Raw genomic sequence first — 26,811 nt, 5'->3', positions numbered from 1 at the left:
TCTGTTTGTCAGAGATCACTTATTTTCTAGGCTTAGTTCAGTGACACCTCAGACAGCGGAAAGCTGACAGGGCCCCGAGGTCAATAACAGAACACAACTGCTTTGTACTTACAAAGATTAAAGACACAAAGTAGGTTATTTCTTAAAGTTGAGTTTTTCAAGAATCAGTCCTGAAAATAGGCATTATTTTTCCACAAAAAGCTACATTACAATCAAAATCTTCATTAAAATTAAGACATTTGAACATATTAGATTATAAATATTACAGAATAGAACTCTCAATTCTTGCTTTTGACCTAACTTCTTTAGGAGCACACTTGTTATGGTACTAAATTATCGATTTAAAAACAATTCCATGGTTGTAACATAAAACGCATTAATTAGGAAAAATATAGATGTACTGTCTTACTTCCTTAGGACAATTTTATTCCAGTGCTTTCTTCCTCCGGACAGAGGAAGCTATTGTAACTGAGCACACTACAGCTCTTTCATAATAGAAAAAGTTACCAGCATGCACAGAAGTTGCATCAAGAACAGGGGCTCTATACAATGTCCAGAGCCTGTTGAGAAACACATCGCTTTTATATGCTGGGGATTAAAGAGCACAACCATCTGGTCAGCTTTCAGGCTAAATGAGCCAATGCTCTCCTGCATGCCAATTTGCACCGCTGATAGAAAAAGGCCTATTGTACATCTGCCTCAGGAATGCCTGATGTTACGCTTTTAGCAACACTCTCCTGTTCTATGATTATTTCAAGTTTTATACTTTAACAATACACTTATTTCTATGGGTACAACTGGCATCACTATGTACTGTATAAATGCTTTTTCTCGCTTTATTATGCAAAATTAAGATTTAAAGGACAATGGCACTAAACTGACACTTTTTACATTGTCTTTAATTCCTTCTTCCAACTTTTTACAAGATTCACTATCGCAGAAGCCAAAAGCGGAAGGATTAAAAGAAGCCTTCACATAAAAGCTCTAAGGATTGATATTTAATGAACTGTGAGATGTAAATCAATGCACAACAGCACAGTTTAAGCTTAAAATACTAGGATAACATTTATATTAAAAATAATTCACCTACAGATAATACAGTCTAGTGTTTATTGTATGTTATGGAAGGTACACTTGAATTTCAAAAATTTAAAACATATAAAAAGTGGTTAAGGGCTAACATTTTATCAACATGTGATAACTGTGTAAGAATGTTTATTATACAGCAGGGTACAATGGTAGTGTTAATGCCAACAGGGCACCACAGAAGTTAGTTTAAAAAAAATTTCCACTATGCTTTATACAAACAACACCACTTGCTGTTGTTTAAGAGTATTGGGAGAGGATCTGTCGGAAGGATAAGCAGTCCTAGAGCATTTGTAATGTTAGATAGTGTCAGTATGTAGATTGGTGAATGTTTCAAAATAAAGCTAGAAATGCTGTAATTACTTCACAGAAATGCACATCCAGTATTTGTTTTCAATAAGAACAATAGGTACAAGATTATAACTCTCCCTATATGAAATAATTTACACACAGATGAAAGCTACACTATCTAAAATAATCACTAAATACATTTTTCTTCTGGGAAATAAACAAGCAATTTTTGTTTTGCATGATCAATATCAAAAAACATATAGCAGAAGTAGTATCTTTTAAACATAACTGATGCTCTAAAGTTTAAAACAAATTAAAAAAAAAAAAAGAAAAAAAAAAAAAGTAAGTAGTGAGAAAAGAGATTTTCCATGAATGTGCAACCTAAAATCAACCAAGCTTATATTGTAGTACAACCATAATAAGAAACCACTGATCAGAAATACAACTTTATGGAAAAAAGTTTATAATCCACAAAACTGTTCATCAGGCCATAAAGTAAAATAGCTGCACAGTTTACAGATAAAACTGAGGCCACACAGACACGTGCTATGTCTTATCTCCGCTAAGTAGATCCTTAGGCAGAGGATGTGACACTTTGTTTGTAGACAGCATGGTATGCATTTCTCAGCAAGACGTAAGGGAAACAAGACTCCAAGAGATCCATTGTCAGGAATGGAGACTCCTGCACAATCTGAAACACACCAGAAATACAAGGTTTTGCAGAACACCTTCCACTGCCTGCTGCTGATAATCTATTTCACGTAGATACTTCTGGTCTGCACCACAACATCACTCATATTTCATAGCAAAAAGTAATAATACAAAGTTTAAATGTTGGGGAGAAACAGTGCTACAAACTCACTGCTTCTCAAAGCTAGCCATCTAGCTTTCCTGCATATATAGTCATATAGCACTTCTGCCATTTCCAGAAGATACAGAATACTGAAAGGAAAACCTCTGACCAGAGAGGATTCTCTCCCACACAGTCTGAACAGTGCTTCCTTTATGTGAAATTTCATTTTAATATTGTATGTAGTAAGTGAACAATACAATGTGATACAATATTCTGGGCAACAAAGGTAAAAATGTGTGCCTGTGTTGGGGGAATGAAAAATATTAATTCCTGATATTAGAATGCTGGGAAGAATGACATAAAAAAATTATTTCCACTGGTTCATGAGCTACAACCACCAAGGTGACACCCAATTCCCCCTTGTTAAATGATGCAATACAGAGCCTGTTCCTTCAGTTAGTAACGCAAGTAAAACAGACAAACACTTACCATGTCTAGTAGCAGGTAAACAGATTCCCTGTTCCTCGTAGTAGTTTTGTCCGTCTCCTGGCCAATCTTCAGTAGACTAGATGATGCAAGCTACATGAAATGAGTATTTCAAAGGAATAAGACAATGTATTGATCAGTTTCTGCTGTTCTGTTACACACACACAATACCTTTCTAAAGAAATCAATATCCCAGCCAATGGACGCTACCAAGGACAGCAAGCAATCCTGAGCACACGAACCATCACCAGGCTTTAGTCTCAGTGAGCCATTTTTGTTTATTTCTAGTAGCGCTATTATTAAAAGTATGTGCTATTCTACTAGAAAAAGTGACAGAATTTATTGTGAAGAACTTTTCATTGTAATCATTGGTTGAGCATTACAAAGTCTGCCAAAATCAATGACAGAACTCCCATACAACCAAGATCTCACTTCCTCTGTCCTTCCCAATACGCAGGTAAACTTACTGCATTTTCATAAGGTTTGAAGAGATTGAAGTTTTAACTGTTTGAAGTTAAACTCATTTTGCAAGAGAAGAAACAGTGGAGTTCTACTTCCTAAGCTGTATTTTCAATTGAAGAAATGTCATCCTAAATGTAAATTAATAGTATTTTATCAGACCGTGAGCAACTCTACAAATACTAGTTTTAGAAGATACCCTAGAAACTTCTAACACGTACTTAGGTATTTACAAGCTCAGGGTGACAGAATACGGTAAAATAGGTCATTTGCAGATGTAAGGTTTTTTCTATATTTAATTAACTTTGACAGAAAAGCAGATCATCTCCTGCAGTACATTTTCCTCCCGAGACACACGTTTTTCTTTCAGACTAACAGTAAGTGATATATAAAAGGTGTTAGAAAAGAAAGATTAACAAAATATCTGAAGCATCAAGTCATGGTCTGTGCAGTAAAAGCAGTGGTCTGAAACCAGTTCGTAAACACTGAAAAAATGCAAACCTCATACCAAAAGTGTTTTTATCACATGAAACTATACTGGTTTCCTTCACTTGTCAAATGCATGCAACTTGACACAACCATTTCTCTTTCATCTTTTACAGCCCACAGTTGCATTAGACAAGGTCAATGGCCAAAGGTTTTTTTCTTTTTTACAAAATGCAATGAATTTCCAGAAGTGAAAGAGCCTTTTAAGTAGGAGGGGGGAAAAAAAAAAAGGAAAAAAGAAAAATGTCTTTCTGTGGACTTCCAGGGACAGAAAGTTGCCATTATCCCACCCTCTTAAGTGTGTAAGGCATCTAAAATAAAGACGGAGGTGATATTTTTTCACATTTCAAGGGCCAAACAGCAAAAATCAAGAATCACTCAAGATCAGTAGTAATTTTTAGAAATTCAAGTGAAGCTGCTGTTTTAGCCTTTAGTGTCCTTTTGAGTATTGACTAATTAAGAGCCAATTGAAAAATTCTGTTTCTACTCTACCAGCACACAAAAATGTATTTCAAATGCATCACCACCACCTAAAGGGTTTTGATTTTTTTCTAAGCATCACTAAGGATTTCAGCAGCTTTGATTTTTAACCTACTCTGAAGCATACAAATTCCTCTTCTCAAGTATCCCCGTAACATCCTGCTGTCAGAGAGTTACTGTTTCAGAAGGGCAGAGATGTCAAAAGGTACAACTCAAGAGCCACTCTGGAGTTACCTTCCTTGAAAAAGTAAACTAAAGAGTCCAACCTATTATAGAAAAAAGTCTGCTAGACAGAATCTTGATTTTATATGCATCACACATTTCTTTTTCCAGTCTAGGGCCACATAATGTAAGAGATGGTATGTGCTAAAATACTAAAGATTATACTAAAAAACCAATAAAAATTATGACACTTGTACTGATTTGCTGCTGTTACCTTCCAACATCACATGCAGCTGACTACTGCTAAAGGACTGCTACTCAATTTAATCTACTTATAGACCTGTATTAATAATATGCTTCTAACTCATGCACCACACCCAGATTTATATGAAATAACTTGCACTGCATCCTAAATTAGCATTACATTTTCTACCTGAATTTTGAATACTTCCTGAAGTCAAAACAGATACTCTTCTTGCAAGGTATGAATTTTACCCTATTGCTAGACCAAAAACTTACCCACACCTGATTTTCTCCTAATCAAAATCAACACTTTATTATACAATAACTTTAGTTTCTCTGCCACCTATAACAACAGGAAACTAAGTAACATGACAAACATTATAAAGCAGTACTGTTATTGGAGTAAATGCTGGTTAATTGTCATTCATGCTAATCTAAATCTTTATAGTATGCCTTTGTGATGAAGATTACTCGTGGCTGATTGCCACTGTAAAGCTAACATTTGCCATGACAAACACATGGATAATTTCATGACAGATTATGTATGGATTGAAGGGCATTAGGGGGTGAGAGTTTGTTCCCCTCTTTTTGGAGAAAGTAGCTCTAGAAATAAAGTTATACATACGGCCAAAAATTCTTTCAGACGGTCTTCAATGCTTCCCTTGTGGATGGTAAATAAAGCTGCAGCAATCTGGTTGATAGCTTTTGCCAAGCAATGAATGTTGTTGCAATGCCCTGAACAAAAACATATACAAATTACCTCAGCATCATGCTTGAAAATAACAGTATGCTTTGGAAAATATCACCAAAAAGTAAATAAACTTGTCACAATAGAAGATAAATGTTTAGCATCTCACACAACGGGAGCAGAGTACTCTTTCACACTGAACTTGGCAACAGGAAAGCCACCAGAAGTACAGATCTCCCTTCTAAACGCTGTTATGGTCACAACAACCTGACAAAGATCCCTGTGGTTTTTAGAAATTAGGATAAATAGTATCTAGGAAGTTTATTTGTTTTCTACAAAACTTGAGAGTATTACCACTTGACCAGGCTAAAAAGCCACGTGCTAACTGGCTAATTGGCTATTTTTCTCCCCTCTGTGTAGATGAACATGTCATGGTGCCCAGACAGCATTCACCCAAGGCACCTAAAGGAGCTGAAGAACAAAATTGTTGAATTGCTCATTGCCATACATAACATCTTGCCTAAAATTCACCCAGGCTTCAGAGGCCTGGAAGATGATTAAATGATACCAGTTTTCAAAGAGAGCAGAACAACTGCTCCTCAGTAAGCCTGGTATCTCTTCCAGGCAAAGTCAGTCAAGTTTACCACTTTAAAACAAAATTAATAAACACCTGGGCAAGTGTCTTGGGATAGTGCTAGCATATGGAAAGGAGGTGGTCTCTGAAGGAGCTAACAAGTATTCAAGCACACAAACACTGTCAGTTCTTACCAGTTCTTTTTGACCACTGCTGAGCACTGAACTATTTTTCATTCATTTATCATAACTCCAAAATCCCACTTGAGTAAGCGAGGTCAGCTAGACCCCATCACTCCAAACATGAAAAATGATCACTACTGTTACTGAAAACTAATTGTCTGTCATTTTATTGCCCAATTTAGTCAGCACCATAATATCTACCTGCAGCTCTTCACTCCTCTAATACCCTCAATAACTGTATACGATACCAAAATTTTCTCACCTCACTGTTCAGCCCCTGTTCTGGCTGCCTATGAATATGCTAACTAGTAGGTCCCAATGAAGATCCCTGCGGATCTCCACCAGCAGTCCCCCTTGTCCCCCCCAGTTGATAGTCCTACTCCATCTCCTATTTTTAATTAAATATTGCTGCATGAATATGCTAGTCCAAAAAAGAATCAAAGAATCCCTTTCTTTCTACATTAGTCAAGAACATCTGCTGTGTTTAGTTCTGCTGATTTAAATTTGTATTTGTTTTTGAAGTGGCTGGATTTTTTTAAGTGACTTCATTTTTATGTCTCAGACTGTAGAAAAAGCATCAGCAAGGGAATTCAGCTGAGGAACTGTTGTCTTCCAACAGGTTTCAAGTATTTAGAAAAGGCTATGTCTCTTGCAGACGAGTGTTCTATTCTAGCCTCTAGACAACAAATTAGTCCTCTAGCCTGACATTTGACTAGCAGTTCAGATTTCTTACAGGGAAAAAAGAGTCTGAGCCTTTATCTGGAGTTAGTAGAAGAAACAGGCTTGATCCTGAAGTAGGCAGAGAGAACACAGACGTTGCTGAAGCTGTCCAAGAACTGTTTGTATTTGGGAGGTATGCCTTGCCAGATTAGAAAGCTGAAACTCCTTCAAATCTGTGACTTGTTCATGGATAAATTCAGGATTTCTCCAGGGAATTTACTTCATAAAAGCAGCATTTATGAAGTTCTCATTCTGGAAACAGCATCTATATTAAATGTCTAAAGCCAGGTGTTCTACAATAAGGGCAGAACACAAGAAAAAGTAGTATTATGCAAGGCAGGCAGGACTGACAAGGTCTATTCTGTTTGTTCAGCTATTTTTGTAGAGTGAACAGATTTTATGTATTCCTTTTGCCAGACTCTTTCCTCTCAATACAAAAGAGCCCACTCAGGAAAGAATTCCATAACACAGAGGCCACATGTCATAAAACCAGTAGCAACTTGTAACACACAGGCTTAATTGAGTTCTAGATGTTACTTCTCTCCAGTCACAGTTTTATGAGATCTTATTAACTGTACTTAAGAACCCACTTGAAAACAAGGCTTTACCTGACTTCTTGTTCAATTACTGAATGTAAATAAAAATCACAGAAACTGGAATATTTAAGATACATGATACAAAACAGACAGAAGATAGGAATTATCTGTTGTTTCAGCCTGCTAAGAACCTGAGGACCAAGAGGGTCTTTGGAAGAGAGGGGAGTTTGAAGAAGATGAGCCTGCATGAGTCCTTACCTGCTGGAGAACCTCACTCATGTGAGGTGCAGAGGGCTGAATGTGAAAAATCTAATCATTGTTAAAAACCTTTAGTACTGTCCCCCTGGCCAATTTTGAGTCTCTACAGGAGGTAAGATGCTTTTGAAGGAGAAACTGGTGCCACAAAGCACTTCCAGGGTATTTAGTTTACAAAACTACGAAGTAGTAATATTTAAGAGATACAGTCTTAAACCAAGTTCATTTGGAGTTAATAGATCCCTAATCTCTCAAAAGTGAAGAATACAATTAACCCCATTTAAGACAACAATTTTGGGTCTCTCAAAAAATATGTTTTGCATATTACAGAGTGATACAGGCAGCTTTCAAAAGTTCTGGTACTTTAAATTTTCAGGAGTTCAGACATTCTTTGAGAATTAAATTTTGATTGGATTAAAAATAATGCAACTTGAAGAAAAAAAAAAAGTAGTAGAAAAAACATGCCGTACCCAGTAAATGGATGCAGAATAAACATGGTCTTTTATGCAAGCCATGATACACATCACAAAGAAAATAGCTTGGACATCTGAAAGGTGACTTTTGTATGTGTTGGAACAGCTTTGTCAGTCATTTTTTTCAACTTAATTTTGTCTGAAAGAGAACTTTTTGTTGTGGATTACATGCAAAGAATTTCCTTGAGGCAAAGATTTTATTTTAAATAAGGAAATTGACCTACTCTTAGGATATAATTCTGTTATATACAGCTTTCACCTTCCAGATTCTGTTTTTAAAACTTTCTGCTTAGTAATATGAACAGCATATTAAATATAGAAAAGACACCTTGTATGACTGGCCCAAAGCCAATGTAAAGATTACTAAAACATCTATATTACATAGTAAGTCTCACACTAATTAATGTAGAATGTATGCTCTACCAATTCCACACACTAGAATGAGACTGCCCCCTACAGTTTTTGGACTGTGCTTATAATTTCAAGTAGAAGACTCCTTTTTCATATAAAGTTACCTTAAACAAGAGTTGGGTAAACGCTTTTTAAAGTAACTTTCTGAAGAACTTTCCTGGATTAGGGCTAATGTAACTGGTTGTTAAATTTTATTCACTACAAAACGTAAACAAATATTTAAAGAAAATGTATTCAAGAAACTACCAGGACTATTATGAAGAAAGCATTCACAGCAAATATGTAGCCCACTCCACATTACCTTCAATGGCAGGGCTATACTGAGACATCACATTACTAGCCAAAGTCGGCAAGGAGACCGCCACGAAGACCATGAGAAGGCAAGCAATCTTATATTCTTCTTCTGGACTAATGTTTTCTAAAAAACAGAAATAATAAAGCTCTTTAATTAAAAAAGTAATCTCGCAGTACTTCCTTTCAACTGCAGGAAGTTCAGAATGTAAAAAGTTTGAGCAAACTGAAATTTCAACCCCAGAACAACAAACTCAGTGTTTGTATTGCAAAAGGAAGAATATTATGTCAGTCTTGCCAAAAGACACAGGGTGGACCTTCAAAATGTCCAGTTTGTTATCTACAAGAATGAAGGCATGCCGCTGCCACCCTATTACTTCTAACTATTTAGTTACTAGGATTTTAATATGCTGAGCAGAATGGTATTTTTTCATGCTGGTGTAAATCCAGTTGCTGCTTTGAGGTGAGCATTACTCTAGCATTCTCTCTTCGGTAAGTGAGCAGAAGGTGATGTACACTCACCTCAATTCACACTAAAACCTTTCCCAAGAACAGCAGCATCACCATGCATTAGTGTAAGATTACTTTAAGAAAAAGTCAACAGTTGGTGAAATACAGTACTCTTACCTGTGGAAACTGAATTACTAAAAACCAAATACCTCAAACTGCGAAGGCAAGAATCAAAATATGAGATCGTAACCTATCATGAAAATATACATTTTCCATCTTCAGAAATTCCATCTTGTTCACCCAGCTTAAACATTTCACAGCTAAACCACAATGAAAATAATCTATTTTAAATGCCATTTCAGATTCTAGTTACCTTACAAAGATACACCTTCTTATACATTTAATGTATATAAAATACAATAATATACTTTTTTTTTTTTTTTGAGATACACAAAGAAATTGTGCTTGACATTGAAGTTTGAATATTAAAACGCCCCTTGGAATTAGCTATATTTTCCGCTCCCGAAAGAACAAGAAAAAAGCAAGAAAAAACAACTTTGCATTTAAAACATTCATGATCTGATAATAACTCTCCACTACACACAGTGGGGAAAAAAAAAAGCAATAAAGTGCTCAGTAAGGAAAAAAAAAGCTGAAGACTGTCAAAGAGCACTTAAGAGTCTTAATTCATGCCTTCAAACCTGCCAGAGTAAACAAAACTGAAAAGTTTAGACAGTGGTGTTTTAAAGCAAGTGAGAGGAAGCACTATGCATGTTAGAACATTAACATGTTTATTTTACCATGTTTCCCCTTGTCAGCTCCATGTTAACACTTGTATAACACAGTGCTGCGAAGTTCATGAAGAGCAGCCCACTGGCATTTCAGCTCCCAATACCTACTTAACTGACACAGATCTGTTACACATCTATACAACAGACCTGATCATGTCTATAACTGTTCACAATAGTGTCCTATTTTCATTGTCCATAGATTACAGCAGTTTCCACCATTAGCTATTAAACAACTTCAACATCTACCCATTATACTTTTCTAGGTATTAGAGGTTAATTTGGATGTGGTTGAGAAGATCCTCAAGCTAACACATCAGTAGGCAGCAGGCACAAATCATGTTCTTCTGCCATTTATGAAGTCTAAAGGAATACGAAGGACTCAAGATACAGGTCTCCTCCCAGCATCTGAAACTTTTCTGTGCCTTAGTGCATTTATATTTTTTTTTTCCTCCCTCTATTTTAACACTTACGTCTTTTAATTTGGAACTTCTTACCTGATTTTTGGGAAGACAGTGCTACAACCAAGGCAGGATCAATCTCACAAGGCAATCCAGCAGCTGATGACAGTTCATATACATTCATTGCCACCTGAGGACCAGAAGAAAGGTAAGTACAAAAACCGACAACACTGAACGCTTCTGTGTAAGCGTGATGAAGCAGTTTTGCTGTCAAGTTTAAAACATTCATGTTAAGAGTTTGAGGCACTGAGGAATTGCAGAGACTTAGCTAAAACAAGGTAAAGAGACTCTAGATTTTGGTTGTTTCTAAGCTACACTGAACAGCTGGGTCAGGACTTTGTGACTGTATTAGAATTTCTTTTTGTCAAGCCAAACAAAGCTTGTATAATTTTCTACATTACCTCCAAAGCAAACATCCTGACTTTGAATCAGCCGTTTCTACATCTTTCTTTACTGTTCAAAAGAAATGAACAGATTTTCTCTACTAGATCTAAAGTATCAGCTAACATCTGCAAATACAATATTTTTAGACAAAAGCCATAAGTCAATCTGGTGAAATAGTGAGGCGGAAAAGAAATCTTACAATATTCAAATTTCATACAGATTCAGTGTCCAGGGATTCCAAGTGCCAAGAATTAAACTCTAAGTGGCCCTAACATCTTGAAATGTATCCCATTTTCCAGCCCATCCCAGGCTGTATCTTTTATTGCTGTTAACAAATGTTCCACGCAGTTCTCTTTTCCCAGTTTACATCTTGGACAATGTATCTGAAGCTGTAGTTCAGCAGAATCTCTGAAAAAGCAGCTTTACACCAATTACAAAAGACTACAGGAAACGTTAGCAACGTGTCTTATATTTGAAACATGTTACACTTTGCCCATAAATCCTCACATATAGCTTGGTCAGCTGCACATAGGGGATATTGTGCAGACTAACCTTATCTGTGTGCTCCAGCCGCTACCCAAGGGCAAGTTCTGATATGAAAAGCACACAGTATTGTTTAATAAATGGTATGCATCAGCAGGGCATATAATATTAGCCTGGGTATAGTAGACTCTGCATTAAAAGAATTACAGAGCACCTGGACAGGAGCTAATTCACAACAAACTGGTTAAGGAGCAACAGTGGAACAATTGCAAGCCTGTTTCTAAAAGCCTGTGTAGACATCTCAACAATTTAATCTTAAAAAAACCCAACTAAATAAAAGGAGAAGAAACCCCCATTTCACCAGTCACCCCAAATCGTAAGTTTCAGGGACACTAAAATAAGAATAACATTTCATAACAAGTATTTATTCCATCAACAGCTTTAAAGCTATTTATGCTCTGCTTGGTAAATTCAGTACATAGGAAATTACTGTCATTAAGTCCTAAAATATGCCCAATTGGGCAATTATCCCAATGAGTTGCACAAAGCCTTGTAAAGATCTGTCTGTTGAAATGCTTTCATTTAAGGGGAAAAAAACCCCAACCCTGAATTATTGTCCCAAAAGCAGCTTTTGTTGCCTACAATTGTACTGCTGTATGAGACAAGGCCAGAAGAAAGCTCAATGAGCTGCTGATTGTCCACAGGGCTTAATTGTTAGCAGGCTCATAGCAGAGTTCCGGCCCTTCCAACAGGATGTTTTCAAGACAAAGCTCGGGCAGAGTGGCTGGGTAGCACATGTCAGAGTTCCCAGTATTCCCAGCAGGCATCATGGACAAGAATACACAGGTTTGCCTCCTTCTCCATGCACAGTCCTCCAATGTTATCCAGCAAGCGATGTACTCTCAAACAAGCCTATAGGCATATCACATCACACCACGAGACATGACATCTATGGTCGGTATCATGTGAACACCAGCCTGGTGGACTGCACCGCAGCACTTATTTCTTTCAGACACTTAGAACTATGAAACACACACACACAAAATAGGCATATTTAGAAACTACAGCAGAACTACAGCAGACCTGGAGAAGGCCAACAGCCAGATATTACATGAAGCAGAGGCAACTAGGTGGTGCTACGAGGCAGAGAACAGTACTCAGCATGGTTTCATTTAGAATTAGATAGCTTTTTTTGCCATCCAATTATTCCAGTGACTTTCACAAGAGAAGCAGCAAGTGCTATGCTTTCTCTTATCTGCTGACACAAATGAGTTCAGTGGTGTCTTTAGAGATCCACTGAGATGTTTCAAGTGATCAGTTACCATCAGCTTAAAAATATCAATGGTAAAATACTGCCTTCAATGATTACTGTTGCAGCCTTTATCCCACCATATCTTTCAGCACTCCTTTGATACCAGAGGGTGTCTAGTAGGAAGTGTGGAGGTCTTTCTAAAAAGATCAAGCAAAGCAAGCAGTGAATTTCCCTTCTCATTTCTTTTGCATGCTGATTCCTCAAGTTCAATAATGGAACATGATGCTTTGGTGATCAGTGATTTTCCCTGTAACTAAAGGTGAAAATTACAGAAGGGCTTGACAAGTGGAAAGGAACTTACATAATTTTGATACAATTTTTATCATGAGCCAGTATCCTTTAATCTTCCACTGCATTTCCACAGAATTCCTCTACTGTTATATGAATTTCAATCTTTCCTGGGACATTTATGGCTGATTTATTGGCATTGCGAGTTTCAAAGAGCACACGATAATATTTTGGAATGAAATAGCACACATGAAGTTTCAGTAACTTTTATTCTTCATGCAACCTCCGACTCATTTTCGGACAGACTGCCAAACCCTCTACTGAAATCATAAGGCCTGCAATAATGGACTTGAACTTTTAAAAAGAGGAAAGATGTTTTCTATTTAGTGAATCTTCATACCCAACAGAATTGCAGTTTCTTTCCTCAAGAGTAAAACGGCAACACATGAACTTCAGGAATAACAAGATATTCTGTACCTCGAAACCCATGCTTTGTTCAAGAGTAGACTTCTAAAACTTGTTTCTGTAGAAGTTAATCAAGAGTTGCACAATGTATATCCCACTACCCATTTTCTGCAAATCAAACTGCCATGATACCATTAAGAAGCTTGCAAATGTTCATAAGCCCTAAGCTGCAATAAGAGATTAAACATCAGCTAGGTTGCAGGTACCATGCATACCAAAAGCCACGTGATGTACTGACAAGGGTTTCTGGATGGAAACATGCTACCTTTCAGAAGCAAGGCACCTGATTTAGGCTGCTAACTTTTTTTCCAAACATTTCAAACAGTGAGTTCACACAAATTTTTAATTTAATGTCAAAATCAGACTTGCAGCTATTACATGCACAGAGCTCCAACCACAGAGTCCTTGAAACATCTAGTTTTACCAGTTATGCTGCTCACAGTAGGAAGCAGCTCAGTGTTGTTCTCTTTATCACTTAGTCATAATAAATTCTGTCCTTAATTCTTCCCATCAAAGTTTTCAAATGTGATCACAAGCAGACAGAGCCTCGTGCTTACCCTATCACTTATTTGTTGGGTTTTATTCCCCAGAACAGTAGGAGGCTGCAGATGCAAGACTACTTAGCGTTTTGGAACAAAAGGGTGTTCTTTGTTTCTGGATTTTTCACACTAAGCATGAAAGTCTTGCCCCTCACATATTTTCAGTAAGCTCCAAAAATTACTCCATCACCCTCCAGGCCAAACATTACCTTCATGTCAGTCTCTCTTGGAATGTGATCTTTAAAGTCTTCAATGGAACTTACAAGGAAAGGAATATGGTATGATAAGACCTAAGAGAGACAAACACATACAAAATGAGAAAAAATACTTCCCATGTTAATGATCAATTAGACACTACCATTATTTTACTGGACTAGAGTTTTTTAAATGAGTTTTTATTTTACACATTAATTTGGTTTTAGATTTAAGACATTAAAGCCTAATAAACACAAAATCAAGATGTTTGCAAACAAAAGGAAATGAAAGCTTTTGAAAGGTACTAAACACAGAAAACACTGAGGCATGCTCAAACTAAAGCCCGTATGTTTTAATGTAGCATTTCTCTGAACACTACTCAAAAAATATTCTCCCATCCCCAACTTCCAGTTTAGAGTTCAGTTATGACTGAGCATTGCCATTTTACCCACATACCAACCTTTTAAGTAGAATTCCTAAATAGTGAAGCTTCAAATACCCTATAATTCCACTAAACCCAAAGAAACTTATTCAGAACATATTCAGTTATTTCTTACATCTCTAAGTGCTTCCTGCGCCAAGGACCGAAATGACAAGATAACACCAATAATCGTCATTCTCTTCAGAACACTGTCAACAGCTGAAGAGAAAGGAGAACAACAGTGACCAAGAACATGTTGATCTTTACAAGCTCAAGTCTTCAAAAAAGAGAAAGAAAACATTCACCAAAATACTGAAAAAGGAAAGGTACTGAAACAATGGCATTCCTTAAAAGAGCCAAAATAAATAGTGCTCAAGCAGGTTTTTATACCGGAGTTGACAATGAGATTTTCAGAAGACCACTGTTAACCACTTACCGGAATGAGCCTCCTTACACACAGCTGAAAATATTGGATGCTAACATTAGTTCTGTGTTTTCTTGAGGCCAAAAATGTCTACAATAATTATTTTCATTTAAAATATTTATGTTAATCACCCGTTAAAACCCTTCAAAAGAATACAATAATTTACACAGAGTTGCAATCAAAACAGAAACCTCTGTCAAAAAAGCCTGTGTTGTGTATTTGTTTCCTACAACCATGCACCTGGTTTGCAGATTACTGCTGTTACATGTTATCATCCCTGAAAAGATGCTCAAAGCTCATCACTACTATAGTGCCCGTGCACTAATTAACACTAAATCTCATTTCGTCTGTATATGAGAAGACTAGAAAATTTTGAAAAGATGCACTGGTTTATATGAGCTCACATAAATTTTGCTGCTTTTGTACACCTGATAGAGAGAAATTAATTTTTCTCATTTTCCTTACAAAGAGCAAGATAAAACCCCAATTCTGTATCTTTATTAGGACCTTGCTAGTTACCCACATGATAATCTTTTAAAGAGTGCTGCCATCTGGTCTGGCTTGTCAAAGCTGGTCCTCATTTGTGTGAGAACTTCAACATTCTCCACCACAAGTTTCTAAAAAGAAGAAAGGATTCAGGTCAGCTATACATTTCAGCACGTTAAAAGGATAAAGGCATGGTGTAGGATATTTCACTCTGGCACAGAGACAACTAAACTCATGGAATACAGATGTTTTCTAATGGGACTACAATATCAGTATTATCGCCAGGCACCACTCAACACAAAAGCATGCTCTGAATCAAAACGCAGCGGATTTGATACCCTTTGGAACATGATTTTTATATTCAACAACGTGTTGAATATAAACGTGTTTATATTCTACAACGAGTTGTAGAACTTCTTAAAGCAAGGGAATGAAGTTCAGCAAAATGAAACAACATCTCCTCATGCTATTCAGCTTTTTATAAGAAAAGTATACATGTATCAATAAAAATACAGATTCACAAAATAATCCATTCTTCTGGGTTGCTGTTTTCACTAGTTACACTGTAAGGATTAGAAATTTAATGGTGAGAAAGTTGAAAAATGGCATTAAGAGTGTAAGAGTCAGATTATTACATCTTGGTGCAGTTTACTTGAAATTTTCTTCCACTGTAATGTAAATTAAAACCAAAAACATTCATTTGAGTTCCAACACCTTAGCCTGAAACAGTTAAACTCAAGTGCAGTATTTTTCATGTCAGTTTGACCAAAAGAAAACACATGTCTGTTTCCAATTTGTAACTGCTCTCATTCATGACACTTGGGGTAAATGTAATAACTTTCTTGAGATCATTCTCCAAATATGTATCAGATTTAAATTTAAATTACAGAGATTGCATAATCACATATATAAAATGTCAGATCCAAAACGGGTTTCTTGCTAGCTGAGGAACTTATGTTGTGCCAAGTAGTATTTTTAAACTCTCTTGAAGCAAGAAATAGTACTTTATTCTTACAAAAAATATTTTTGAGTTTGAATGCAAAGTATTCTATTTCAGAAATAGAAAACATTACCTCTGTTTAGGTAGAGGGGAACCAGTGGTCAAGTAAACGTAGGCATCTTGTGTGCTTCTGAACATTACATGAAGTGTTTTCTTTCATTTAATTTAGTGCTTTGTATACTAAACAGTATCAAGGCAGAAAAGAACTGAAAGATGGAGGAGGAAAACAAGATATTCTGGATTGGAAGGGATCTTCCAAAGTGATTATTAAGTAGATGCATTCCCATACATCTTAATTACCAAGCAGCACAAAGGGAGCAATGAGGAGGGATCAGGAAAAATCTACTGTACATCAAATATGTAGGCCACTATAAGCATGGAACATAACTTAAGATGTATCATAGAAAAATCTAATAGAAGACATACCTGTGTGAACCTACTGCTAAGGATCCTAGAACGTCTGACCTGTGCTAGTTCTACCTGCTCTAATAGTTTTATTTTACTTCACATCAACCCACACTGAAAACAGGGCAAAACAGGGCAACTGGCAAGCAGGGAAATTAATTTCAGATTAAATATTCCTATGACTACACGAAGAGTAAAAACCAATGCAACTTTAATTATAATGCTGCTATGAAAGTAGTGGTGGTCTATGTTTACCCCACCTCCCAGTCAAACGGACTGTGCAAATCAAATCTGTCCAACAGCACAGACTCTCAAATTCATTGTATTCACGGTCATGCTATTTCCATATGCTCAAATGTACCCATAATCCACCCAGTCTTCCCACTTTCATCTTTCTTGTCTTCAGGGAGAAGCAAGGAGAGAAGTAAGCTATACAAGATGTAGCAAACTAACCACCTCCAAGAACATGTGCACGCACACAGACACACAAGATGTACTTCTACGCTGAAAGCCAAAGTGAGACTGGTGTGCACTGAAATAAAGATGGGCAATTTCAAACCAACTGCTGTATCAGAACTTGGCAGATGTGTGACATTTAATTTAAATCCCACAAAGCTCTCCAGAATGCAAGACTGAAGGCAATAGCCCACGCACATTGTTATTGAGTCAAGCTTTCAGCTTTACAAAAAATAGTTACTTTAATGAAGCAAACTTCCCCTCCTTGCCCCAGTCTTAAACTTCAGAAATAAAACTAACACCTGGTCCCACGGCAGGAAGCAAAGCAAGCATGTTGAACCTTACTCTTAATAAATTCCCTACTCTATCCTTTTGTTGCTTCCCTCTCCCAAACACAGATGTTTCTCAGAGCTCTCTTGCTAAGCCAACTGCATTTCAGCTAAAGAGATGAACATTTTATTAATTTTTTTCTCTCCAAATATGTGGTCATGTGCATGGGGATCTACATTATGTTCTGCTTATCCTTATAGCAGCATCAGGAAAAAAAAAATCCCAAAGAATATTTAAAGTTACTTTTAAAAAAAATAATGTATCTACAGTATCAGTCGTGCTGGTTTTGAGGATGTATGATAACTCCACAGGGAGTGGACAAACACTTGCCTTCAGAAGTAAACAGGGGAGATTTAGGTTAGATGTAAGGAAGAAGCTCTTCCCTGTGAGGGTGCTGAGGCGCTGGCACAGACTTTTCCCAGAGAAGCTGTGGCTGCCCCATCCCTGGCAGTGTTCAAGGCCAGGTTGGACACAGGGGCTTGGAGCAACCTGCTCTAGTGGAAGGTGTCCCTGCCCGTGGCAGGGGTTGGAACTGGGTGAGCTTTAAGGTCCCTTCAGCCCAAACCATTCTGTTACTCTATGAAACACAGCAGCAGCCAACACACAGCTACCCAATGGCTTTGTGTTCTACTTGAAATGTGACAGATATCACTTTATGCATGACCAGGAGTTACAGAATTTAACTGTAAAATCAGTGCTGTCACCTGGAAAGTCTTATCCTGAAACTCAAAAATTGGACTGGAATCAACTGCCCTGACTGGCTGGTCATTCAGGTCAGGGTATCTGCATGCTCTTCTGCAGCAGCTTGGAAAATACGAGCAGCCCCCTTCTTTGACCTGTGACACTGAATAAAGGCTTCAAATCTTTTAGGGCATCCTACATCCTAGCAACTCAGCAGCACTGAAATTCACAATGTTTACAGAGAAAACAAGATCTTTGAAACTATAAAATGGGATGTATTAAAACCACACGCTTTTAAAGGCCCAGTATGCTAGTAATAATGAATTGTTGTTGAAAAAAAATGAAGGTTCACTGGATCTCTTAAGTACTCTGAACTGAACATGAGCCGGCAGTGTGCGCTCACAGCCCAGAAAGCCAACCATATCCTGGGCTGCATCAAAAGCAGCGTGACCAGCAGGTCGAAGGAGAGGATCCTGCCCCTCTACTGGGCTCTTGTGAGACCTTACTTGGAGTATTGTGTACAGTTCTGGTTGTCCCCAACATGAGAAGGACATGGAGCTGTTGGAGCAAGTCCACAGGAGGCCACAAGGATGATCAGGGGCTGGAGCACCTCCTGCATGAAGACAGGCTGAGAAAGTTGGGGCTGTTCAGCCTGGAGAAGAGAAGCTGCGTGGAGACCTCAGAGCAGCTTCCAGTATTGGAAGGGGGCTACAAGGATGCTGGAGAGGGACTCTTCATTAGGGACTGTAGTGATAGGACAAGGGGTTTAAACTTAAACAGAGGAAGTTCACGATAGGTATGAGGAAGAAGTTCTTTATTGCGAGGGTGGTAAGGCTGTGTAACAGGTTGCCTAAGGAAGTGGTAAATGCTCCATCCCTGGCAGTGTTCAAGGACAGGTTGGATGGAGTCTTGGGTGACATGGTCTAGTAGAAGGTATCCCTGCCCATGGCATGGGGGTTGGAATTGATGATCTTAAAGTCCTTTCCAACCCTAACATTCCATGATTCATGTGTATTTTTAAAAACAGCATGTATGAATCATTACAATAAGGATGTTTCTGTAACAAGTGTTTAAATAAATTTAAAATTATGGGATCATATGAAAAGCCAATACATGCTTAGTGACATTTTAATAGTATGACTATCCTGGGAAAGTAGAACATATTACTGAATCTATTAAAACCTCTTTCCAGGAAGAGTTAATTACAGAGGCACCAAGTGCTTCCTCTGTCATTGTTTGCTGTTTTGAGTATACAGCCAACTAGCTTCCCTGACATGTCCATACTTCCCATATTTTTTCATAGCGCCAACTTTATAATTGTTGGTGCTGTCGAGATATCAGGTTATTATTTATCAGAATACAGACAATTACAATAAATGGATACAGCTCAGCCAGAGAGAAAGACATAGCTAAACCCAAGGAAAAATAACAAAGAAAAAAGACCTGAAGTCTCCCATCCATGCAAACTGAACAACAGATGCTAACACACATGGTAAAGAAAGTAAGTCCTTAGAGATGACTAAGACACATTTGAGATTTTCATGCTGATTTTTGAGAGTCAACAGACTTGAGTAGGTGCTTCACAAGTGCCTGGAGATCTTGAAAAGCCTATCTCCTCCCACTGGTGATACAAAGAGATGTGACTCCTAACTTAGGGTATCCAAGGTAGAAATAAACAGAGCCTTCATGATGTCCTGCCCATTCAGCTGTTGAAGAATGTGGGATACCCACGTACATACGCAAGTGTACTACAAAATAAAATTCACAGCTTTATCTGTTTGTTTGATGCAGTCGCTTCACAAAGATGGATTGCAGAAACACAGCTACTGAATATCCTAAAGGAAGCTTAACCAGACAACTTCCCGCCTTCCCACCCACCAGTTTCCCAAGGTTACCTTAAGCTCAGCAACCTGTGAAGAAATGTGCCACATCAGACTTTCACTTAGGAACTTCATGCCATATGGTCCCAGAAGTTCAGAAAGGGCTCTCATTTCTGAGAAATAAAACAAACTGTTCTACTTCAAACATTCCTTCAGTTATTTGATGCTCATCATTTAGCTAGCAATGATGTTTTAATTGCAAAAATATTCTACCACAAAATAGAACTTTAGATACAAGACCGTGTATCATAATGGAACTGATGCAGCAGCCAACAACACATCGTGGGCCTATCTCTGTAAATTAAATGCAACAACCCTACTTTGACCAAAAATAGGAAAAGCAAGCTCCCCCAAGACATCAAGGCAGCACAAATAAAAAGTATTTAAAATGCTACTGAAGGTTAAGAATAAGGTGTGTAATAGAATACTCTAACAGTTGTTGTTATTCCAACTACTCAAGCACACGGTAAACGATCCCTCACATTCAGTAGAAACATCAAAGTTTACCTGATATGTCAGAGTATTCCTCAGCATTAAATGTCAGTTCGTTTTCTGTAGGCAAATTCACAAATGCTTTCATGGCTGGAAAATAGGCTATGTGACCATTGCTGACTTGCCGTAGCAAAGTTTCCAAATACCTTGTCAGACAGAGAAGGAGTTTTAGATGAAAAGACACATGTCCATAGATACTCCACAAAGGTGAAGTGTATTGTGTGTGACAAGGTGTGACAAGGGACAGCAAAGCCTGTAGACTAAAGTTTTACTTTCACAGTTCAACTGTTATATGTATCTTACTCCACATTTCCCCTCTATAAAAAGTGCATTTCACAACATGCAAACCCTGAAGTGCTTTACAAGGTAATGGGAGAAGTAAGCTCAAGTTGGAAACTTGAGAACATTTCAAACTCCCCTTCTCCAATTGCAGATATTTCATTAAATAAAAATAATATAAAAAAAACTTGTAACAAGCGTTCATATAATTACTTACCAATTTGTGTACAGACTGGTAATGGTTGGCTCACCATGACTATCTAAATGCTGGGTTTGCTGAAGCAGAACATTGTTAAATACTCGTGTGATGTCAATCTGTACATAATTTTCTATTGACTGGAGGACTGTCATATAGGCTCTTACACTGGTTAAAAGCTCTGAAGGCTTTGCAATCTCTTGTGTTGCTTGATTATACATAGTCATTCCAACAATTGACCTTATAGAAACAAATTGGAAACAAACAAATTGCATTTATTAAAATTCAACAGAGACAAAGATGCAGCTATAAAAATGATGGTGTTTTCAAAGCTTTTACCTGAAAACATACTACACCAGCACTTGTAAAAATAGTTCTAGATGCCAAAGACAACTGTATTTGTGGTTCCAGCAAAAATTTCATGACATTGAGGTATTCCACAATGTGGAAGACCTATTTACCAAAGTAGTTGTTAATATATTAAAGGTCTTTTTAAATGCAAAACTTCTGGAAAATGTAAGAGTAATGATATATTAAAGTGTTCAAAGCATGGTAACTAACGCAAAAATTCTTTGACCACAGTTGCTGTCATAGTTTTAGTTTGAAATATCTGTCAAAAAAAAAATAAATCATATAGCTATAATTATGTATTGAAAATATTCAAAGCAAATCTATCTTGTGTTGCTCTGCCTAAGTATTTAGAGGCATGTCTTACTATCTTGCAATATGAACTATGCCTACTGTAATTGGGCACCTACACAAAGGCACAGACCATACCACTGAATTTCCTTTCTGCCTCAGCTCACAGAGTATTAAAAAAAAACCCCTTCAAGATCCCTTGAAAGATCCCTTTTGCAATACAGATAGCTTTCCTAAAGCATCCTTTTTTTCCCCTTTTAATTACATTTTAACTGTTCTAAGTAACTTTTCAGGAAACAATACTTGTAGCATTCATTTTAGGGTTATAATGGTCTCAGACTCTCAGAACTAAGCTCCTGAGTGGTGTGTACTTTTCTAAAGCAGAACAGCAACTACAACAACAAAAAGAAATCAGTAGCTTCATCAGAGGTGAACAGGATGAGTTATTCTGGAGGAGGAGATCAGCTTATTTAATTAAATTTTTGTTGTTGCTTGGAAATGCGTAAATCTATTTTCACAAGTTTCTCTTTTGTTTTAAAGTAAATTCAAAATTGGTATTATTACAAGATTAAGTGGCATAACAACAAACTCTAGTCCAATCATACATGAAACAGAGCAGGTTAAAACAGGAAACAAAAAGCCTCCTAACACTAAAACACTAACAATTTATTTAAAAGTCAACTGTGAACCTCTGGAAGAAATGCCACTTAAATATCTGAAAAATAATTATAAAGGAACATTTATTCTGTTTGGCTAACAAATCTCATTTTGTTCATGAGGCAAGAAAAAGGAAAGCAGTCTCTGAAAATCACCTGCCTGTGGCTTCAGCCCCGACTCACAAGCCAACCTCCCTCCGAGATTAAAAGAGTAAGCACAGGTGACCACCACTGGTCTAAGTTCATAAATCTGAAGATTACAGCTGACTTCTTCTAAAGCCATGAAGTTATCTTCATTTTATGCCACCCTGTCTTATGTGAAAGATGGAGTGCTCTAACGACCTAATACTATGTCTTGATAATTAAAACTTACTATGTCTTATACTCTGCTTGAAAAATATATGCCTAGCAATTCTTGGCATAAAATACAACTAGTTCAGCTGGCTGTTTTAATATGAAGTCCCCTCCAGAAGTTGCTATTTGTCTATTTCTATAAGTAACAATGGGAAGATCAAGGTAAGGACAGACAGGAATACCAAGTGGCAACACTTTTTTATTTTAAGAAAAAAGATAATTAAAATATCCTCTCATCTGGCTTTGTCAGGTCTTGGGTTCTGAGTTTTAGATTTCCTTTCTGCAAGCCAGTAAACTCAAACACTTAAGACAACCCAGCACTGTGCAAAAGAATGGTGGGAAGACAGTCCTTATATATGCCTCAAAATAGGCATCACCAGCTCCTACAGAATACTCAGGACTAGGAATGCAGGATCAGGCTGTTAAATAGGTGACATGCATTTCAACATATTTTGTTTTAAAATAGGAACTATTCTATGCATGCACATACAACTTAATTATCATTTAGTTGGAATTTCACTTACGAGTTTCATCATCCACCTTTAATAACTAGTTTTATGTAGTAAGTATACAACATTTCCAATAGCAAATCAGCAAAGACTTATCTTGAATAGGAATACTTTACAATATTTCTTACTTGGTAAAGCGGATTTCCAGGTGAGATGTTAAATATTCCCTTGGTGTAAACGTGTGTTCCCAAACCACCATGTTGGGTACGTAATTGATTGAGAAGCAGAGCTCAGAAAGTGCAGTGTGCAGTTTGTCCAGGCTTTAAGAACAGGCAACAAGAAATTAAATAGTTATGAAACATTATGGAATGTACATGCTGGATAGAGGACACCAAGAGCAGGTACAGCTCTCACTCCTCTTTTCATTCTCTTTTTCTGCTTTCAGACACTTTTCTAGCTTACTTAAAAAACAGTATTTTGGGTAAGAATGCATCCTACAGCTGCATACTGATGTGCATCACACACAGTGATGCCAGATATATATACATATATATGCACATTTTTCTCCTCGAAAACAACAGTCTGTAAAGGTGTTTTTCCCTAACTGAACTAAGCAATACAAGTAATTTTTGCTACTAGCTACTAAGAACCTAAAAATATCAGGGGAGGGAATCTTAAGCTACAGTAAGTTCTTTTCTCTCAACTTCTCCAGTCTTTACAATTCGTTGATGTTTGGCTGTTCCAACTGCTGCAAAACTACTTCCCTTTCAGCAGTGTGCATGTTTAGGCACTGCCAGCCACACTAAACATTTACTGTTTCCTTTTCTTAGCTTCCTTCCTCTTCATACTTTTATCACTCTCCTATCTTCTCCTCTGATCTCTCCTAACGATTATCTTCTACCTTTTCCTTCCCTATCACCTCTTACACCCCAAACTGTAGTAATTAATTTTTCCTCTTATCTCTTTCAGGTGGGGTTTTTTTTGTTCTGTTATTGATTTGCTGGTGTTCTCAATTCTTCTCTAGCCACTAACAAGGAAACCCTCTGCAGCTGGCACAGGCACCGGAGCCTCAAATGCATCCCAGTAGCTGAAGGCAGCAAACAGCCTTTTGGCAGCAAGGATTTCCAGCCCAGACTGTACTTTACCTGATTAACCTAGTTAAAGCAAGGCAGAAACCAAGATGCCATCTACTCCCTGGACTCCCACAAAAATTAGTATGACTACACAGGAAACCTAGCTACAGCACAGGGATCCTTTCTGCTCAGGAAATGAAACAGCCAAGGGATAAATTCAAGAGATACACATTCCTATTGCTATGCATAACAGAATGCAGTCTCTATACAAGTAACAGAAGCATCATAAACTCACAAACTATGAAGCTGTTGTATTTATAGCCAATTAAACTCACTCAAATACATTAAGCAAGAAGCATTCAATATGTAGAACACACATGTTTTGACTTGGTATTCAAGGTGAAAGGAACTGAAGAGGCAGCTTACTTTGTCACAACCAATCTGTTTTTCCTCATGCTTTCTACTCCTGGTTTCTCCCTTTCGGGTTCTCCTTTCTTTCCAGTCTGTTTTTTTGACTTTTTGTTCACTGCTTGACTGATGGTTTTGGCACAATGCTTTGGCAGCAACTAGTAAACAAAAAGAAATAGCCACTCCAAATTAAAATCCAGTTTTTCAGCAGCCATGAGATAGAAAATAAGTTTATGGTACAGGTGGAGACTTCAACACACAGGTAGCACATTCTTCCTTGGGCTACTAACTATACAATTCTAGTATTAACGTATTCCTCAAATCACCTATTTTATAAACAGAAAACTTCCCCAAAACAGAGAGGGGGAAAAAGGCAGGCAGGAAGTAGAACCATAAAAATTCAGAGAGTTGAACAGAGAAAAATCTTAAAGGAGACACAACCACTCACCTGATCACTCAGCGTACACTGTTCTGTGCAAATGTCTGTGATAAGATTTCGAGCTTGCTTAGCCATTTCATCCAAGAACATGTTGCACAAGGAAAGACTACGATCTCCAATATGATGTCGCTGTTAAAGAAGGAAAGAAAAAGGAAGTCTGATGGTCAGTTTCCCATTAGTCCTACAAATTCACACAAGACACACTGGACTGAAGATAACAGTTCACTAAATCATATAACAATGTCATGAGAAATTATAAATTTATTAGCCCTCAACAATCTCAGCTCCAGGATTTTAATTTTATTTTTTTTTTCTTTCCTTTTGAAGCAACCATGGCATTTTCAGAGCCGTGGACATGGCATACTATCATTAAAAATATTCTGCTTACTATATTTTGCAAAACATTTTCTGGAAAAGGAGGCAAGTAAATTTTTAGAAGTAGGTTTTCCCATTTAATTTTGGACTGAATCTACTTTAACATATTCCATCCTCAAAGTTTCTGTTTATAATCTTCTCTTCATTAATTTGTACCAGTACTAAATCCAGAAGAAAAAGAGTGTGCAAATCAAGCTGTAGAGAAAGCAGAGTGTCCTTCACACCACTGAAAAAAAATCAATAATGAAGCCCTGCTGCAATCATTTCTGGATTCAGTTCCTTTGTCACTGGCTCTGCACAAGCACAGTCTGTGACTCACTAAAATCCTTCCTTCACCACTCATGTTTGCTTTCTAACAGCCACATCACCACACATTGTACACAGTACAGCAAAGATTATTTTTCCAAAATGATAATAATTACCAAGTCATACAATTCAGATACTGAATTCAAAGTTCTGCTGGCTGTGGCAGAATGTGCTTGCTGCAGCTGAATTCACAGTAACTAGTGTACAGGGGGTTTTGGCTACTGATTCCTTACTGTTATTAGAATTGTTCTGAAAGACATCTCTTGTCCTGAAGGGAAGCTTTCCTGGAAACTTTTTAGTGGTTGTCTAGTATAAATAGAGTTTGCAGCTGTTTAAAGCAGAGTATACAGGGAGAATAATGATCTAGTCATATACTGAGATGGAGTTTAGCAGAAGAGGATTTAATGTTTAAATAAGAAAAAAAAACCATCATGCATATTACAATAGATCTTATTCATCTAATTGAGATAAGCACTGCTAAGAATGAAAACACACTTTCATGAGCACACACAGAATTAGTCAAGTTAACTCCTGGAGTAATTCCAAAGTCAATGGACATACAGGAAATGTACTAAAGGATCAATTTCATTACAACAGAAATAGAAAGAATTTCCTCAGAATTGAACTACTTCCTTTAACAAAGGGTCCATTTCTTTAAGCAACACTCTGCATTTTTTCCTTTCTATTTCTAACCCAGGAGGGTTTGCATTACCCAGTTCTTACCAAAACAAATGCTTGCATTATACCATATATCACTTGGGATTATTCTTTTTTATTATTTTTTTAATCTTACTAAAGAAACACTATTTAGAACAAGCCATACAGAACTTCCGACTTCCTATTTCCTTTTTCTAACTAGGAGTTTATAAACCACTCGAAATCAAAACTGCTGCTTATAACTTTCAATAGGCATATGGGATTTATTAGCACCTAAGCCTGAATGACCCCAGAAAAGTCATCTAACCTTTGGACCTTAGCTTAATTTCTCTGTAGAGCAAAGATAATAATGCTTACTCACTTCAGAAAATGATTTTGAGATCAGTGGATGAAGAACCACATAAGAAAGTATCTACTTACTTCACTTCCCTTTTCACCACTCTCCTCCCTTGAATCTTACAATACCATAACAAATACCTTCTCA

The 26,811-nt window shown here is 37.2% G+C and overlaps 1 protein-coding gene across 9 annotated transcripts in view; it reads right to left on the bottom strand.

The window, feature by feature from the left end:
• Positions 1-776: 776 nt before the first annotated feature.
• The window catches only part of NCKAP1 (NCK associated protein 1), a 61,815-nt gene continuing 35,780 nt past the window's right edge, over positions 777-26,811 (bottom strand). For 7 of the 9 annotated variants that reach the window (XM_030485718.1, XM_030485716.1, XM_030485719.1 and 4 more), the window contains 14 exons: positions 24,999-25,118; positions 24,569-24,708; positions 23,258-23,389; positions 20,993-21,211; positions 20,512-20,642; positions 20,020-20,117; positions 15,290-15,383; positions 14,479-14,561; positions 13,936-14,016; positions 10,352-10,445; positions 8,627-8,743; positions 5,112-5,221; positions 2,660-2,749; positions 777-2,068 (listed from right to left, as the gene is read on the bottom strand). In XM_030485718.1, coding sequence (XP_030341578.1) covers positions 1,952-2,068; positions 2,660-2,749; positions 5,112-5,221; positions 8,627-8,743; positions 10,352-10,445; positions 13,936-14,016; positions 14,479-14,561; positions 15,290-15,383; positions 20,020-20,117; positions 20,512-20,642; positions 20,993-21,211; positions 23,258-23,389; positions 24,569-24,708; positions 24,999-25,118 — 1,626 coding nt within the window. In that variant the 3' untranslated portion in view covers positions 777-1,951. The remainder of the gene's footprint in view (positions 2,069-2,659; positions 2,750-5,111; positions 5,222-8,626; positions 8,744-10,351; positions 10,446-13,935; positions 14,017-14,478; positions 14,562-15,289; positions 15,384-20,019; positions 20,118-20,511; positions 20,643-20,992; positions 21,212-23,257; positions 23,390-24,568; positions 24,709-24,998; positions 25,119-26,811) is intronic. The other 2 variants (XM_030485721.1, XR_003991384.1) reach the window with 2 other exon arrangements.

The sequence above is a fragment of the Strigops habroptila genome, chromosome 5, assembly GCF_004027225.2.
Source record: "Strigops habroptila isolate Jane chromosome 5, bStrHab1.2.pri, whole genome shotgun sequence".
NCBI classification, from domain to species: Eukaryota; Metazoa; Chordata; class Aves; order Psittaciformes; family Psittacidae; genus Strigops; species Strigops habroptila.
This window is presented reverse-complemented; position numbering and strand designations above follow the sequence as displayed.